Below are 18,011 nucleotides of genomic sequence, written 5' to 3'. Positions count from 1 at the left end.
TACAACTACCACTATGACTCCAACGACTTCTACCACTACATTTACAACTAAAACTACCACCACATCTCCAACTACCACCACATCCCCAACTACCACTACGACTCCAACTACCACCACATATCCAACCACAACTACCACCACATCTCCAACTACTACTACAGGGCCAACTACCACCACATCTCCAACTACTACTACAGAGCCAACTACCACCACATCCCCAACTACCACCACATCCCCAACTACCACCACATATCCAACTACCACCACATCTCCAACTACTACTACAGAGCCAACTACCACCACATCTCCAACCACAACTACTACTACAGGGACAACTACCACCACATCCCCAACCACAACTACCACTACGACTCCAACCACTTCTACCACTACATTTACAACTACCACCACAACCCCAACTACCACTATGACTCCAACTACCACCACATCTCCAACTACTGCTACAGAGCCAACTACCACCACATCTCCAACCACATCTACCACCACATCTCCAACTACTATTACAGGGCCAACTACCACCACATCCCCAACTACAACTACCACTATGACTCCAACAACTTCTACCACTACATTTACAACTACTACTACAGAGCCAACTACCACCACATCCCCAACTTCCACTACGACTCCAACTACCACCACATATCCAACCACAACTACAACCACATCTCCAACTACTACTACAGAGCCAACTACCACCACATCTCCAACTACTATTACAGGGCCAACTACCACCAAATCCCCAACTACAACTACCACTACGACTCCAACTACTTCTACCACTACATTTACAACTACTACTACAGAGCCAACTACCACCACATCTCCAACTACCACCACATATCCAACTACTACTACTGAGCCAACTACTACCACGACTCCAACTACCACCACATCTCCAACTACAACTACCACTACGACTCCAACTACCACCACATATCCAACTACTACTACTGAGCCAACTACCACCACATATCCAACCACAACTACACTCACATCTCCAACTACTACTACAGAGCCAACTACCATCACATCCCCAACTACAACTACCACCACATCCCCAACTACAACTACAACTACCACTACGACTCCAACTACTTCTACCACCCCATCTACAACTACTACTACAGAGCCAACTACCACCACATCTCCAACTAGCACCACATATCCAACCACAACTGCTACCACATCCTCAACTACTACCACGACTCCAACTACCACCACATCTCCAACTACAACTACCACTACGACTCCAACTACCACCACATATCCAACTACTACTACTGAGCCAACTACTACCACGACTCCAACTACCACCACATCTCCAACTACTGCAACGACCCCAACTACCACTAGCACCACATCTCCAACTACAACTACTACCGTGACTCCAACTACAAGTACCACCACGACTCCAACTACCACCACCACCACCACTCCAACTACCAGAAGTACAACCACACTGTCGCCATCTACTTGCATTCCAGAATTCAAATGTGAGTGGTCAGACTGGTATGATGTGCATGATCCTACGGATAAAAGTGACTGGGAAACATACAAAAACATCACAGATACTGGTCTTCAAATATGTAACAATATTGAAGGTATTGACTGTAGAGCAGTAAATTATCCTGACAAAACATTTAATGACTTTGTGGCTGAAACTGGCCAAGTTGTTACTTGTCAAAAGGACATTGGTTTAATATGTAAAGTAGAGGACCAGATCAGACCACCAAAAAAGTGTTTTGACTACAAGATCAAATTAAAATGTTGTGATGTGATATGTTCAACCACAACCACGTCTCCTACTACAACTACCACTATGACTCCAACGACTTCTACCACTACATTTACAACTAAAACTACCACCACATCTCCAACTACCACCACATCCCCAACTACCACTACGACTCCAACTACCACCACATATCCAACCACAACTACCACCACATCTCCAACTACTACTACAGGGCCAACTACCACCACATATCCAACTACAACTACCACGACGACTCCAACTACTTCTACCACCCCATCTACAACTGCAACTACCACCACATCTCCAACTACTACTACAGAGCCAACTACCACCACATCCCCAACTACCACCACATCCCCAACTACCACCACATATCCAACTACCACCACATCTCCAACTACTACTACAGAGCCAACTACCACCACATCTCCAACCACAACTACTACTACAGGGACAACTACCACCACATCCCCAACCACAACTACCACTACGACTCCAACCACTTCTACCACTACATTTACAACTACCACCACAACCCCAACTACCACTATGACTCCAACTACCACCACATCTCCAACTACTGCTACAGAGCCAACTACCACCACATCTCCAACCACATCTACCACCACATCTCCAACTACTATTACAGGGCCAACTACCACCACATCCCCAACTACAACTACCACTATGACTCCAACAACTTCTACCACTACATTTACAACTACTACTACAGAGCCAACTACCACCACATCCCCAACTTCCACTACGACTCCAACTACCACCACATATCCAACCACAACTACAACCACATCTCCAACTACTACTACAGAGCCAACTACCACCACATCTCCAACTACTATTACAGGGCCAACTACCACCAAATCCCCAACTACAACTACCACTACGACTCCAACTACTTCTACCACTACATTTACAACTACTACTACAGAGCCAACTACCACCACATCTCCAACTACCACCACATATCCAACTACTACTACTGAGCCAACTACTACCACGACTCCAACTACCACCACATCTCCAACTACAACTACCACTACGACTCCAACTACCACCACATATCCAACTACTACTACTGAGCCAACTACCACCACATATCCAACCACAACTACACTCACATCTCCAACTACTACTACAGAGCCAACTACCATCACATCCCCAACTACAACTACCACCACATCCCCAACTACAACTACAACTACCACTACGACTCCAACTACTTCTACCACCCCATCTACAACTACTACTACAGAGCCAACTACCACCACATCTCCAACTAGCACCACATATCCAACCACAACTGCTACCACATCCTCAACTACTACCACGACTCCAACTACCACCACATCTCCAACTACAACTACCACTACGACTCCAACTACCACCACATATCCAACTACTACTACTGAGCCAACTACTACCACGACTCCAACTACCACCACATCTCCAACTACTGCAACGACCCCAACTACCACTAGCACCACATCTCCAACTACAACTACTACCGTGACTCCAACTACAAGTACCACCACGACTCCAACTACCACCACCACCACCACTCCAACTACCAGAAGTACAACCACAATGTCGCCATCTACTTGCATTCCAGAATTCAAATGTGAGTGGTCAGACTGGTATGATGTGCATGATCCTACGGATAAAAGTGACTGGGAAACATACAAAAACATCACAGATACTGGTCTTCAAATATGTAACAATATTGAAGGTATTGACTGTAGAGCAGTAAATTATCCTGACAAAACATTTAATGACTTTGTGGCTGAAACTGGCCAAGTTGTTACTTGTCAAAAGGACATTGGTTTAATATGTAAAGTAGAGGACCAGATCAGACCACCAAAGAAGTGTTTTGACTACAAGATCAAATTAAAATGTTGTGATGTGATATGTTTAACCACAACCACGTCTCCTACTACAACTACCACTACATCTCCAACTACCACTACGACTCCAACTACATCTACCACCACATCTCCAACTACTACTACAGAGCCAACTACCACCACATCTCCAACCACAACTACCACCACATCTCCAACTACTACTACAGAGCCAACTACCACCACATCTCCAACTACTACAACTACCACCACATCTCCAACTACTACGACAGGGCCAACTACCACCACATCCCCAACTACAACTACCACTACGACTCCAACTACTTCTACCACCCCATCTACAACTACAACTACCACCACATCTCCATCTACTACTCCAGAGCCAACTACCACCACATCTCCAACTACCACCACATATCCAACCACAACTACCATCACATCTCCAACTACTACTACGGAGCCAACTACCACCACATCCCCAACTACTACCACGACTCCAACTACCACCACATCTCCAACTACTACTACAGAGCCAACTACCATCACATCCCAAACTACAACTACTACCACGACTCCAACTACCACCACATCCCCAACTACAACTACAACTACCACTACGACTCCAACTACTTCTACCACTACTTTTACAACTACTACTACAGAGCCAACTACCACCACATCTCCAACTACCACCACATATCCAACCACAACTGCCACCACATCCTCAACTACTACCACGACTCCAACTACCACCACATCTCCAACTACAACTACCACTGCGACTCCAACTACCACCACATATCCAACTACTACTACTGAGCCAACTACTACCAGGACTCCAACTACCACCACATCTCCAACTACTGCAACGACCCCAACTACAACTACCATTACGACTCCAACTACTTCTACCACCATATCTCCAACTACTACTACAGAGCCAACTACCACCACATCTCCAACCACAACTGCCACCACATCCCCAACTACTACCACGACTCCAACTACCACCACATCTCCAACTACAACTACCACTACGACTCCAACTACCACCACAACTCCAACTACTACTACTGAGCCAACTACTACCACGACTCCAACTACCACCACATCTCCAACTACAACTACCACTATGACTCCAACTACCACCACATATCCTACCACAACTACCACCACATCTCCAACAACTTCTACAGAGCCAACTACCACCACATCCCCAACTACAACTACCTCTACGACTCCAACTACAACTACCACCACGTCTCCAACCACAAATAACACCACATCTCCAACTACTACTACAGAGCTAACTACGACCACATCCCCAACTACAACTACCACTACAACTCCAACTACCACCACATATCCAACCACAACTACCACGACATCTCCAACTACTACTACAGAGCCAACTACTACTATAGAGCCAACCACCACCACATCCCCAACTACAACTACCTCTACGACTCCAACTACTTCTACCACCACATCTCCAACTACTACTACAGAGCTAACTACCACCACATCTCCAACCACAACTACCACAACATCTCCAACTACAACTACCACCACGTCTCCAACGACAACTAACACCACATCTCCAACTACTACTACAGAGCCAACTACGACCACATCTCCAACCACAACTACCACCACATCTCCAACTACTATTACAGGGCCAACTGCCACCAAATCCCCAACTACAACTACAACTACAACTCCAACTACTTCTACCACTACATTTACAACTACTACTACAGAGCCAACTACCACCACATCTCCAACTACCACCACATATCCAACTACTACTACTGAGCCAACTACTACCACGACTCCAACTACCACCACATCTCCAACTACAACTACAACTACCACTACGACTCCAACTACCACCACATATCCAACTACTACTACTGAGCCAACTACCACCACATATCCAACCACAACTACCACCACATCTCCAACTACTACTACAGAGCCAACTACCATCACATCCCCAACTACAACTACTACCACGACTCCAACTACCACCACATCCCCAACTACAACTACAACTACCACTACGACTCCAACTACTTCTACCACTACATTTACAACTACTACTACAGAGCCAACTACCACCACATCTCCAACTACCACCACATATCCAACCACAACTGCCACCACATCCTCAACTACTACCACGACTCCAACTACCACCACATCTCCAACTACAACTACCACTGCGACTCCAACTACCACCACATATCCAACTACTACTACTGAGCCAACTACTACCACGACTCCAACTACCACCACATCTCCAACTACTGCAACGACCCCAACTACCACTAGCACCACATCTCCAACTACAACTACTACCGTGACTCCAACTACAAGTACCACCACGACTCCAACTACCACCACCACCACCACTCCAACTACCAGAAGTACAACCACAATGTCGCCATCTACTTGCATTCCAGAATTCAAATGTGAGTGGTCAGACTGGTATGATGTGCATGATCCTACGGATAAAAGTGACTGGGAAACATACAAAAACATCACAGATACTGGTCTTCAAATATGTAACAATATTGAAGGTATTGACTGTAGAGCAGTAAATTATCCTGACAAAACATTTAATGACTTTGTGGCTGAAACTGGCCAAGTTGTTACTTGTCAAAAGGACATTGGTTTAATATGTAAAGTAGAGGACCAGATCAGACCACCAAAAAAGTGTTTTGACTACAAGATCAAATTAAAATGTTGTGATGTGATATGTTCAACCACAACCAAGTCTCCTACTACAACTACCACTACATCTCCAACTACCACTACGACTCCAACTACATCTACCACCACATCTCCAACTACTACTACAGAGCCAACTACCACCACATCTCCAACCACAACTACCACCACATCTCCAACTACTACTACAGAGCCAACTACCACCACATCTCCAACTACTACAACTACCACCACATCTCCAACTACTACGACAGGGCCAACTACCACCACATCCCCAACTACAACTACCACTACGACTCCAACTACTTCTACCACCCCATCGACAACTACAACTACCACCACATCTCCATCTACTACTCCAGAGCCAACTACCACCACATCTCCAACTACCACCACATATCCAACCACAACTACCATCACATCTCCAACTACTACTACGGAGCCAACTACCACCACATCCCCAACTACTACCATGACTCCAACTACCACCACATCCCCAACTACAACTACAACTACCATTACGACTCCAACTACTTCTACCACCATATCTCCAACTACTACTACAGAGCCAACTACCACCACATCTCCAACTACAACTACCACTACAACTCCAACTACCACCACGACTCCAACTACTACTACTGAGCCAACTACTACCACGACTTCAACTACCACCACATCTCCAACTACAACTACCACTATGACTCCAACTACCACCACATATCCTACCACAACTACCACCACATCTCCAACAACTTCTACAGAGCCAACTACCACCACATCCCCAACTACAACTACAACTACCACTATGACTCCAACTACCACCACATATCCTACCACAACTACCACCACATCTCCAACAACTTCTACAGAGCCAACTACCACCACATCTCCAACCACAACTACCACCACATCTCCAACTACTACTACAGAGCCAACTACCACCACATCCCAACTACAACTACCACTACGACTCCAACTACCACCACATATCCAACCACAACTACCACGACATCTCCAACTACTACTACAGAGCCAACTACTACTATAGAGCCAACTACCACCACATCCCCAACTACAACTACCTCTACGACTCCAACTACTTCTACCACCACATCTCCAACTACTACTACAGAGCCAACTACCACCACATCTCCAACCACAACTACCACAACATCTCCAACTACAACTACCACCACGTCTCCAACCACAACTAACACCACATCTCCAACTCCTACTACAGAGCCAACTACGACCACATCCCCAACTACAACTACCACTACGACTCCAACTACCACCACATATCCAACCACAACTACCACCACATCTCCAACAACTTCTACAGAGCCAACTACCACCACATCCCCAACTACAACTACAACTACCACTATGACTCAACTACCACCACATATCCTACCACAACTACCACCACATCTCCAACAACTTCTACAGAGCCACCTACCACCACATCTCCAACTACTACTACAGAGCCAACTACTACTATAGAGCCAACTACCACCACATCCCAAACTACAACTACCTCTACGACTCCAACTACTTCTACCACCACATCTCCAACTACTACTACAGAGCCAACTACCACCACATCCCCAACTACAACTACCACTACCACTCCAACTACCACCACATATCCAACCACAACTACCACGACATCTCCAACTACTACTAAAGAGCCAACTACTACTATTGAGCCAACTACCACCACATCCCCAACTACAACTACCTCTACGACTCCAACTACTTCTACCACTACTTCTCCAACTACTACTACAGAGCCAACTACCACCACATCTCCAACTACCACCACATATTCAACCACAACTACCACCACATCTTCAACTACTATTACAGGGCCAACTACCACCACATCCCCAACTACAACTACCACTACCACTCCAACTACCACCACATATCCAACCACAACTACCACCACATCTCCAACTACTACAACAGGGCCAACTACCACCACATCCCCAACTACAACTACCACTACGACTCCAACTACCACCACATATCCAACCACAACTACCACCACATCTCCAACTACTACTATAGAGCCAACTACCACCACATCTCCAACCACAACTACCGCAACATCTCCAACCACAACTACCACCACATCCCCAACTACAACTACCACCACATCTCCAACCACAACTACCACCAAATCTCCAACTACTACTACAGAGCCAACTACCACCACATCCCCAACTACTACCACGACTCCAACTACCAGCACATCCCCAACTACAACTACAACTTCCACTATGACTCCAACTACCACCACATATCCAACCACATCTACCACCACTTCTCCAACTACTACTACAGAACCAACTACCACCACATCTCCAACTACCACCACATATTCAACCACAACTAGCACCACATCTCCAACTACTACTACAGGGCCAACTACCACCACATCCCCAACTACAACTACCACTACGACTCCAACTACCACCACATATCCAACCACAACTACCACCACATCTCCAACTACTACAACAGGGCCAACTACCACCACATCCCCAACTACAACTACCACTACGACTCCAACCACAACTACCACCACATCTCCAACTACTACTACAAAGCCAACTACCACCACATCCCCAACTACAACTACGACTCCAACTACCACCACATATCCAACCACATCTACCACCACTTCTCCAACTACTACTACAGAACCAACTACCACCACATCTCCAACTACCACCACATTTTCAACCACAACTACCACCACATCTCCAACTACTACTACAGGGCCAACTACCACCACATCCCCAACTACAACTACCACCACATCTCCAACTACTACAACAGGGCCAACTACCACCACATCCCCAACTACAACTACCACTACGACTCCAACCACAACTACCACCACATCTCCAACTACTACTACAAAGCCAACTACCACCACATCCCCAACTACTACCACGACTTCAACTACCAGCACATCCCCAACTACAACTACCACCACGACTCCAACTACCACCACATATCCAACCACATCTACCACTACTTCTCCAACTACTACTACAGAGCCAACTACCACCACATCCCCAACTACAACTACCTCTACGACTCCAACTACTTCTACCACCACATCTCCAACTACTACTACAGAGCTAACTACCACCACATCTCCAACCACAACTACCACAACATCTCCAACTACAACTACCACCACGTCTCCAACCACAACTACCACCACATCTTCAACTACTACTACAGGCCAACTACCACCACATCCCCAACTACAACTACCACTACCACTCCAACTACCACCACATATCCAACCACAACTACCACCACATCTCCAACTACTACAACAGGGCCAACTACCACCACATCCCAACTACAACTACCACTACGACTCCAACTACCACCACATATCCAACCACAACTACCACCACATCTCCAACTACTACTACAGAGCCAACTACCACCACATATTCAACTACTACTACAGAGCCAACTACCACCACATATCCAACTACTACTACAGAGCCAACTACCACCACATCCCCAACTACAACTACCACCACATCTCCAACTACTACTACAGAGCCAACTACCACCACATCCCCAACTACTACCACGACTCCAACTACCAGCACATCCCCAACTACAACTACAACTACCACCACAACTCCAACTACCAACACATCCCCAACTACAACTACAACTACCACCACGACTCCACCTACCACCACATATCCAACCACATCTACCACCACATCTCCAACTACTACTACAGAGCCACCTACCACCACATCTCCAACTACCACCACATATCCAACCACAACTACCACCACATCTCCAACTACTACTACAGGGCCAACTACTACCACATCCCCAACTACAACTACCAGTACGACTCCAACTACCACCACATATCCAACCACATCTACCACCACATCTCCATCTACTACTACTGAGCCAACTACCACCACATCCCCAACTCCAACTACCACCACATCCCCAACTACTACTACAGAGCCAACTACCACCACATCCCCAACTCCAACTACCACCACATATCCAACCACAACTACCACCACATCTCCAACTACAATAACAGTGCCAACTGCAACCCCAACCCTGACTTCTTCGACAGTAGCAACACCAACAACAACAAAGAAAGTGGACTGCCCTGACTGGGGTGTTTCAGTAAGACCCTTTATTTATCACATAAAAATGTTTTCAATAACTTTGTATTTAAAGAGACATATGTATTTTGACTTATTTAGTAACTAACTTCATTCTTGCTTTTTGTGCTGTTTTCTTGAAGCAAAATGAGACCTTCTATTTTTGCAACTGCACCATGGCCAGATGCATAGAGAACAACACAATAGAAATTATTCCATATGAATGTCCCCCTCTGCAAAACATAACTTGCACCAATGGAAAGGAACCAGTCCTTGTGTATGATGAGTACTACTGCTGTCAATATTATACTTGTGACTGTAAGTTATTCTGTAGTTAAAAAGATTTATTCCATTCATGTTATTTTTTCCTACCTTAAATATTTTTTCTCTCTTTTAGGTGTATGTGAAGGGTGGGGAGATCCGCATTACATCACATTTGATGGACTTTTCTACAGTTATCAAGGAAACTGCACTTATGTTTTGATGAAAGAGATTTTACCAATACATAACTTGGAGATTTATATTGACAATATCTTTTGTGATCCAACTGAAGACGTTTCTTGTCCACGATCAATAACAGTGGCATATGTATCACAAGTCATTACACTCATTAATCATAATCTTATTGGAGCTGCACAATTGGAGGTGAAGTTGGATATATTATTTTATTGTATTTTTCTTCAAAATAAGAGAAGATGGATTATTTTTATAGTATATTTTTACATATGGTGCAATTATTCTTTTGTAGGCACTGAAAAATGGAGAAAGTTTAAACCTACCTTATTCTCAACAAGGTGTTAAGATTGTGAATTCAGGTCTGAACCTGATTTTAGAGATTCCTCGACTAAAAGTAGTTATTACATTTGGAATAACTGGCTTCAGCGTAACCCTTCCATTCCAGTACTTTGGCAAAAACACACAGGGCCATTGTGGTAAGAACATTACCTAAAGTGGTCATATTTTTCAACCCTTAGTTTGAGGTTACACTGCAATAATATTTTTTTTTTTATTACTACTGTCAGGAACATGCAACAATAACCAGGCTGATGACTGCATGTTGCCTGGAGGTAAGCTGGTGGAAAGCTGTGCAGTAATGGCTGACTATTGGCCTGTTGAAGACCCTTACAAACCTAACTGCTCAACACCACCAGCATTACCTACCAGTGCACCTGAACCACCACCGACCTTAGCTCCATGCAAACCAGACTCCATGTGTGACCTGCTTAAAAGCAGGTAAACATTATCTGATCTATCCCAACACTTTATTCCTGTACCATTAACAGTTCACAATTCAAAACTGAATATATATTTTTTTGTTTCTTTTTTTAAACAGTCTCTTTGCAGAGTGCCATCCGTTTGTCTCTCCAGAAAATTTCTACAGAGGTTGTGTATTTGATAGCTGTCATGTTTCCAACCCAACAGTGGAGTGCACAAGTTTACAGACTTATGCTGCAGCCTGTGCTCAGGCTGGAGTTTGCATTTACTGGAGGAACCACACCAAACTGTGTGGTAAGCAACCCCTCATCATTTTGTCAATGTTTTGGATTGTTTGGAATCCAAGTGACAATTTGTCAGCATGTATGTTAAAGCCAAAACACAAAACAATGAAGTTCTTTTCTTCATCATCAGCTGGTGAATGCCCATCAGGCAAAGTTTACAAGCCTTGTGGTCCTGTAGAACAGCCAACCTGTGAAGACAAGTACGTTTTTGCAAAACTATGCAAAAGCAGGTCCTATGACCATAACAGAATGTGGCAATAAATATGTTTATAGTGGCAACAAGTGAAAGGGAGACTGTGTATTAACTTACCTGAATTGTTTCAATGTAACTTGTTTTATAGTCCCAGTGAACCAACTATGAACTACACTACTGAGGGCTGCTTTTGTCCTGATGGAATGAAACTTTTTAACCAGGAGTCTAGAATATGTGTTGAAAAATGTGGTGAGTATTTTTTTTTTATATTTTTAATATATTTAATATTTAATTTACTACTACTGACCCCCAAAAGTTGATTCTGTCCATCTAGATGTAGCGTTTTCAGTGGGAGAAACATTTCGTCATCGAAGTGACTTCTTCAGTCTTGCCTGACTGCAGGTTTCCCAAACCTTATAAACAGTACATTTGCACAATGACTGGCCTCACAGCCAACTAAATGAACAACGGGCTGTGTGGTCAGTTCCTTGATCATTAATATGCAATATGTCATGACCATTGATCAACAAGCACTGATGAAAGCCCATTGATCAAAGACTATTGATCAAAGTGACGAAACGTTTCTCCCATTAAAAAGGCTACATCCAGATGAACAGAATCAAATTTGATGAGTGACCATGCATCAAGACAAACTACTACTGACTTAACTACATGATATAGATTTGTTGAGTTTTTTGTTTTCTATTTTTTAATTTTCTAACAGGATGTCTTGATCCTGAGGGCATTCCTCGTGAGGTGAGCATGTTTTTATTTTAAACTTTAATTCAATTCAACTCAAATTTATTTATACAGTGCCAAATCATAACAACAGCCACCTCAAGGTGCTATATATATAGACCCTACAATAATGCATACAGAGAAAAACCCAACAATCATATGACCCCCAATGAGCAAGCAATTTGGCAACAGTGGGAAGGAAAAACTCCTTTTTAACAAGAAGAAACCCCCAGGGAGGGGCGGCCAACTTTTGCAACTGGTTGGGGTTGAGAGAAGGAAGACAGGACAAGACATGCTGCAGAAGAGAGCAAGAGATTAATAACAAGTATGATTCAATGCAGAAAGCTCTGTCAATACATAGTGAGTGAGAAAGGTGACTGGAAGCTGGTTCCACAGAAGAGGGGCCTGAAAGCTAAAGGGTATCCATCCCATTGTACTATTGAATACTCTAGGAACCACAAGTAAGCCTGCAGTGCCAGAGCAAAGTGCTCTAATGGGGTGATAAACTTTAAATCTCTATTGTTTACTTACAAGAGACAAATAATTCATTGTTGTGATTTATTCTTTCAGTTCAATGAAAGATTTGAGTACAAATGCCAGGACTGCATCTGTGAAGAATCCACCAAGACTGTGACTTGCAAGCCTAAGGTGTGCCCACCACCAGCCACTACAGACTGCTCTACTCCTGGGTTTGTCCTTGTCAACCAGACCAGTCCATCAGACCCCTGCTGTTCTATTTATGTTTGCCGTAAGAAATGTAGTTTCAAAGTACATTTCATTTTTCCAGATTGTTATTTGATTGTGGTAATTTCTCACGGTGACATAATCTCTGCAGAATGTCAAGCTAACACCTGCCCAGTCACCAATATGAACTGTCCAATTGGATATAAGCCAGTTGTCAGTGTCCCTGTGGGAAAATGCTGTCCAGAACATACATGTGGTAAGTTCATGAACATCTATCTATTTATCTGTCCTGATGGTATTGGAGCACTAGGTGTAGTGACTGCCAAGCTAGGCAAGTCGCTCAAGCAGATCCTAGGAACAGCATTGGAGATCTCTGTCCAGATGAGCGCAGTCCTAGGAACAGCTAAGATACTGCACAGGACCCTCAAGCTCCCAGGCCTCTGGTAGAGGACCCGAGCTTGAAGGATTGACCGCCCGCAGGGGCGAGGGGGGAATTGATATATATATATATATATATATATATATATATATATATATATATATGTGTGTGTGTGTGTGTGTGTGTGTGTGTAACACTTTCATGCAATTCACCTCGTCTTCGTCTGTCTCTTTCCTAGAACCTAAAAGAGTTTGTGTTCACAGAGAAACTGAATACCAGGTAAATAAGAAGCAGAAAATATGTTATTTTCTCACCTTTTTTTATCTTTAAGGATGCACATAATTATGTATGGCTTTTTTTATCTTTATTTACCAGCCTGGATCTTCAGTTCCTGTGATTGCATGTCAGGATTGTACCTGTGCCAATGAGATGGACCCAAAATCTGGTCTATTAAAAATAATTTGTGTGTTTCAACAATGTAAAGAAAGCTGCGAACTGGTATGAAACAATAAAGCAGTGAATTCCACCATACATCCCAGTTTTTTTCCTTTGGTGGCTTTAGTGTGTCACTTGCTAGATTGGGCTTCACAAGCTAAACGTGCCATCTCTCTCGGTGTCTCACAGGGATATGAATATGTGGAAACTGATTCAGATGAATGCTGCGGGAAGTGTGTACAGACACACTGTGTTGTCAACATTAATGGAACCAAACAACTTTTGACTGTAAGCTGTTTAGAACTTCATGTGTTAATTCATCTAAACCAAACAAGCAATATGTGTTGATTTATGTATTAAATAAATACTACTAAGTTTGTGTGGATTTTTGTATACATCTATCTCACTGCTTTCTAGCAAGGAGAAACCTGGTCACCACCGGGGAATAAGTGTGAACATTACACCTGTGTCAAGAATGGTGAGACTTTAACAGCAAGCCATTCACAGACTGTCTGCCCACCCTTCCAAGAGAGCAACTGCCAACCTGTAAGTATGCTTTTAAAAATTAATCTTCACTGATTGACTGTATCTGTCTGAAATGAAATGAAACAAATTTTGTTAATGTTGTATATTTTCCTCGTTAGGAAACAATTCAAACTGCAGCAAATGGCTGTTGCAAAATTTGTGAGTATAACATTTTGATATATAATATTTTAATCAGGGGTAGCACAGTGGTGTGGTGGATAAAATTGTTGCCTCACAGCAGGAAGGGACTTGTTTTGAATCCACCATCTATCCGGGGTCTTTCTGTGTGGAGTTTGCATGTTCCCCTAATGTCTGCATGTGTTCTCTCCGAGTACTCCATCTTCCTCCAATAGTCCAAAGACATGGAGTTAGTGGAGTTAGGTTAACTGTTGATTCTAAATTCCCCATAGGTGTGAATTTAACTGTGAACGGCTGTCTGTTGGTGTTAGCCCTATGACAGAGTGTCGACCTGTCCAGGATGTACCTGCCTTTCAGCCTATGACATCTGGATAAGCGGAACAGTATGGATGGATGGATTTACATTAAATAGAAATAAAAGAAACTAACTCAATTTTTTTTTGTAAAAGGTGTGGAGAAGGAGAAGGGATGCAAGTTAATGTCCATGAAAACCCATATTACATTCAACGGTTGTCAGTCTGCCAAGGAGGTAGAGATGCCATATTGTGAAGGATCCTGCAACACTTACACCATGTAAGGATACCGTTACTATTATCTCATATTTCCCTGGAAAGTTACAAAAAGTGTTACTTTACACTTTGAGTATATTAATAATCCTGTCCCCCGCTGTCTTTAGGTACTCTGAAGCAGCAGCAGCTATGGAACATTCCTGCTCATGCTGTAAGGAGATAAACTTCAGCAATCGCACTGCTGACCTGATCTGCCTGAATGGAGACACGGTCCCCTACACATACATGTATGTGGAGCAGTGTGGGTGTACCAAGACGGACTGCACCAGAGCTGGACATCATGTTCGCAGGAAGAGAAGCTTCACACTGCTGTGATGAAACAGTCCATCTCTTCACAGATGTGGCATACAATTGTTTCTTCCCATATTTTCTTAAAAATCATTATATATCTTACAAAGTAATTGCTATTGTAGTTTGAGTATTGATCTGCTGATCAAAATAAAAAAAATTGCACCTCAGTTCATGTCTCATCTCTTCCATCTTCTTTTTTTCTACTAAAACAAAATCTAAACTTTTATTTTGTGTTTACATCACAAAAACCCTAAATGTACTTTCTTGTTCTCTGCAATAACATTAAAGTATAGCCAGCTGGGTTTAAAAAAAAAAAAACAGAATAAAGTTGGCAATGTGAAATTTCAAAATAAAAAGACCAGGAGAATCTGCATTTTGACTGTTCTTGGTGAAGCAGTAATAAGTACAAATAGGAAAGAGTGGAGATGTGCTTCTGGACTGTAGATATAGATACATAATATGAACACACTTTCATTAAAATCTGTCAGGCTCAGGAGAGACTCAAAGGCAGACCGTCTCAAAAGGTTCACAATTTATTAACAATTGACACCAGGTGCGAATATATACAAGTGGGGGGGGAGGTCACGGGAAGGTGGGTCTCCAGGGACACAGGCACAGGGAAGGAACACACGGGCTATGTACAATCTCTCCCGGACGCTCAGGCTAGCTCGTACTCCGGCTAAAGCTCACCAAATGGCGATCCTCAGGCTGGCGAGAAGTCTGACACAGGAAAGGAGAATAGGTAAGCAGCGGCACGAGTGAAACTCAGAGAAAGCTTGATTAGTAATGACACTAACAAGTGTTACACAATAATCCAGCGACGAGGGGCCTCCAGCCACCTCCTTAAGTCCCGAGCCAGAGTGGAGATTGTTTGCAGGTGCGGGAGCCAGGGGCGGGAGCTCACAGAGAACTCCGCCCCGGTGGTGTGCAGAGCACGAGAGGGAAGAGAGAAGGGACAAAAGAGACAAAAACACTTGTAGCCAGACCGGGCTAGCCGGGGAGGCACAGGGCCATGACAAAATCACTAAAAACATGGAGTATTTGAAAAGTGGTAGGGGTGAAACAATAAGCTGTTACAGTATTAGTAAGTATAAGAATGAAACAAAAAAGAATTCAGTAATAATGCTTCTTATCTGCTTGGATGTGAGTGATGATTGCTGGCCACATAGATGTGATTGAGTTACAGATTGTTAAGCTTCAGTGATACAGTTGGTGTTTATTTCAAAGCAGTTATACAGGATGAAAAAAGACGCTAGAATGATGAGAGAGCCAGAGTTTCCATTACTTTGAATTCTGCTTTGACAACAAACCAAAGACATGCTTTACCTTGCTATTTTACCACAGCCAGTCCACTTATGTAGATGGAAACATGAATCCTATTTATTTTTAGAATTTAATTTATTTTTAAAAATATTGGATACAAACATTCTATCACTTCAGTCCTTTATTGATCAAATCAGATCAATTTGAAATTATTATTATGAAAGTATTCTAAATTTATATACAATTTTTATCTGAATCCAGATACAATATTTTCAGCTTCTTATATTTAACGGCTTCACTGCATGCAGATAAGTGAATAAACTGTAGACTAGTTACAATGATTTAGTACGTAGTAAACATAAAAAATAAGTGAAGAAGCACTTTAAGATTTGTGCTTTAATTTGTAAATCAATCAAATATAGCAACACACCTCTGCAATGCAAATTAGTATAACTTTTGAGAAGGTTACTAAAACAACCAGAATACCTTAATAATCCATAAGGAATTTGTGTAAATAATAATGATGAATACTTAAGAAAAACTGAAGTCTGGAATAGTTCAACCTATGTTTAGTGTCTGTTTGGGAGCTTCAGGGTTGTTTGGGGCTTTTTGTTTTGTTTTGTTTTTGTTTGTTTTTTTAGAATAAGCTGAAGCAATTGCAAAGACTTTACACCTTTCTTTTTACATATATATTAGGAGCCAGCAGAGTAGGCCAGTGCATTT

General features: G+C 43.0%; 1 protein-coding gene across 1 annotated transcript in view; it reads left to right on the top strand.

Moving 5' to 3' along the window:
- LOC102081174 (mucin-2-like) overlaps window positions 1–16,192 on the top strand; it is a 29,176-nt gene extending 12,984 nt beyond the window's left edge. Inside the window, exons 28-51 of the mRNA XM_025904617.1 lie at window positions 1,038–1,178; window positions 1,378–2,007; window positions 2,662–7,174; window positions 7,854–7,960; window positions 8,447–8,989; window positions 9,344–9,638; window positions 9,955–10,596; window positions 10,718–10,892; window positions 10,972–11,219; window positions 11,323–11,506; window positions 11,597–11,807; window positions 11,908–12,083; window positions 12,204–12,273; window positions 12,415–12,515; window positions 12,991–13,022; window positions 13,575–13,752; window positions 13,840–13,944; window positions 14,306–14,346; window positions 14,443–14,565; window positions 14,692–14,790; window positions 14,920–15,048; window positions 15,147–15,186; window positions 15,615–15,738; window positions 15,842–16,192. Coding sequence (XP_025760402.1) covers window positions 1,038–1,178; window positions 1,378–2,007; window positions 2,662–7,174; window positions 7,854–7,960; window positions 8,447–8,989; window positions 9,344–9,638; window positions 9,955–10,596; window positions 10,718–10,892; window positions 10,972–11,219; window positions 11,323–11,506; window positions 11,597–11,807; window positions 11,908–12,083; window positions 12,204–12,273; window positions 12,415–12,515; window positions 12,991–13,022; window positions 13,575–13,752; window positions 13,840–13,944; window positions 14,306–14,346; window positions 14,443–14,565; window positions 14,692–14,790; window positions 14,920–15,048; window positions 15,147–15,186; window positions 15,615–15,738; window positions 15,842–16,049 — 9,115 coding nt within the window. The 3' untranslated portion in view covers window positions 16,050–16,192. The remainder of the gene's footprint in view (window positions 1–1,037; window positions 1,179–1,377; window positions 2,008–2,661; window positions 7,175–7,853; window positions 7,961–8,446; window positions 8,990–9,343; window positions 9,639–9,954; window positions 10,597–10,717; window positions 10,893–10,971; window positions 11,220–11,322; window positions 11,507–11,596; window positions 11,808–11,907; window positions 12,084–12,203; window positions 12,274–12,414; window positions 12,516–12,990; window positions 13,023–13,574; window positions 13,753–13,839; window positions 13,945–14,305; window positions 14,347–14,442; window positions 14,566–14,691; window positions 14,791–14,919; window positions 15,049–15,146; window positions 15,187–15,614; window positions 15,739–15,841) is intronic.
- Window positions 16,193–18,011: the final 1,819 nt, after the last annotated feature.

Source organism: Oreochromis niloticus, unplaced genomic scaffold (assembly GCF_001858045.2).
Source record: "Oreochromis niloticus isolate F11D_XX unplaced genomic scaffold, O_niloticus_UMD_NMBU tig00002753_pilon, whole genome shotgun sequence".
NCBI lineage: Eukaryota > Metazoa > Chordata > Actinopteri > Cichliformes > Cichlidae > Oreochromis > Oreochromis niloticus.
The sequence above is the reverse complement of the archived record's forward strand: the minus strand, read 5'-3'. Positions and strand labels throughout refer to the sequence as shown.